This window comes from Wickerhamomyces anomalus, assembly GCF_001661255.1.
Source record: "Wickerhamomyces anomalus NRRL Y-366-8 unplaced genomic scaffold WICANscaffold_25, whole genome shotgun sequence".
Lineage (NCBI taxonomy): Eukaryota > Fungi > Ascomycota > Saccharomycetes > Phaffomycetales > Wickerhamomycetaceae > Hansenula > Hansenula anomala.
Window position 1 is genome coordinate 1 of NW_017567134.1, and position 1,595 is coordinate 1,595.

At 34.8% G+C, this 1,595-nt stretch overlaps 1 protein-coding gene across 1 annotated transcript; it reads left to right on the forward strand.

The window, feature by feature from the left end:
• Positions 1-101: 101 nt before the first annotated feature.
• On the forward strand, positions 102-1,337 carry WICANDRAFT_98314 (uncharacterized protein). The gene is made up of 3 exons (XM_019186648.1): positions 102-610; positions 690-761; positions 826-1,337. Exons 1-3 carry the CDS (start codon positions 567-569, stop codon positions 938-940), a joined length of 231 nt encoding a protein of 76 aa, XP_019035851.1. The 5' UTR covers positions 102-566; the 3' UTR covers positions 941-1,337.
• Positions 1,338-1,595: the final 258 nt, after the last annotated feature.

Here is a 1,595-nt window from a genome sequence, read left to right on the forward strand (position 1 = left end):
CACATATAACGGGATCGTTCATTTTTTTTTGAAAATTTCACTAACAAAATTATGTAAGCATTTGCCGGCAAATTTTTTTCAGGCAAAAATTTTTGTCCGTTGGGAGAAGAGACAAAAGACAATCAGTCACGTTTTCTATCACGTGTAGGCCAACTGGACTCGAAAGAATAATCGTCATCTAGCATAAGAACGAAGTGCAGCATAGCTCAAAATGATAAATTACATACATAGTACATAGAGTATACAGGCTTTACATTACATTAGAATCAGCTTTGCAGTATTACAAAAGGTCCTTGAATTGATTGGTTGCAATAATATCTATTTTTGGGTTGGTTATATAGCTCTATATACGATAAATCTAAATCTGGGGTAGTTTCAAAGCTGGACATCAAGAACAATATGAAATGAAACTAGATGCTCTTAAAGCTAGCTGAACATAATCATATTGCATTCCAGTTATCCATATGATCGTTTAGTCAGTATCCCAATCAAATATAGCATCCATATCACAGTATAATCATATCAGCCTAGCAACACCAAAACCAATAGCGAAAAGCTGTAAACAAATGCCCATTGAAACGGTGGTCAGCTCTATGCTAATGTTCAATTAGTAGGTTCAAGTTACCAGTAAAGTCACGTCAAAATAAACCGAGCAATCATCAAAACAAACCAGTCAAGAATGCCTGGAGTGTACTTACTTATGATGTGCCTCGAGACTATCTTGAATACCTTATGCCACTATTTTGCACAGCTAGTACCCTGTAGACGATACTGTAGATGGTTAAATGTTAGTAAATCCTATCAGAACAAGTAACTAGAGTAAAGTTCAACTCACAATTTGTTTCGTGCTGTATATATTGGTTATCTAAACCAAAAATTTATGTCAAGTTTTGATCACCAAGTGCACCTTATAAGAGAACACCACATTCTAAAACTATAACAGTAGATTTGTTAGTATCAACTTCTAGCTTTATTAAGTTAGTTATTATTATCTCACCACCAACTGTTCGTCAATTACAATTGACATTAGCAGCACTAAAACATTCATATAGTATAAGTCTTAAGAGAAGAGAGTAACAAAAAAAGAGAGGAAGAAAAGTGGGAAATCACTCCCTTTTATAATATTTCCTCTGGAATGTTCAAGGCTGTTACCAGTGGCTGCCATTCAGTAGTTTATTGGTGTATTATCTTGTTTATTTTTCGTTGTGCATTGTATGTGTTGTACAATTCTGAAAAAGCGCGTCAAGTGCATCAAAAGAAGACCCAATAAATGACAAGAAGAATAACTCACTAGTCACAACAAATACAATTACACAAGTAATACAAGTAGAATCTACGGGTCATTGCGATCAAAAAGAGCCCCATATTGAACCTTGTATCTTTATAGATAACATATTAGAGGAAGTTTTCTGAAGTTTGTTTACCTTTGTAGCTGATACCCTTTTAACGCGTCTGTTTACACAACACCAACCCAGAAACATAAACAAAATAGTATCAAACGAATCCTTACGCCCCGCTGGTTTCAATGGTGCTACTCTTTTAATCTCATCTATGACATTGAACTAATTAAACCTCTTTGAAGTACTCCTGTGGGT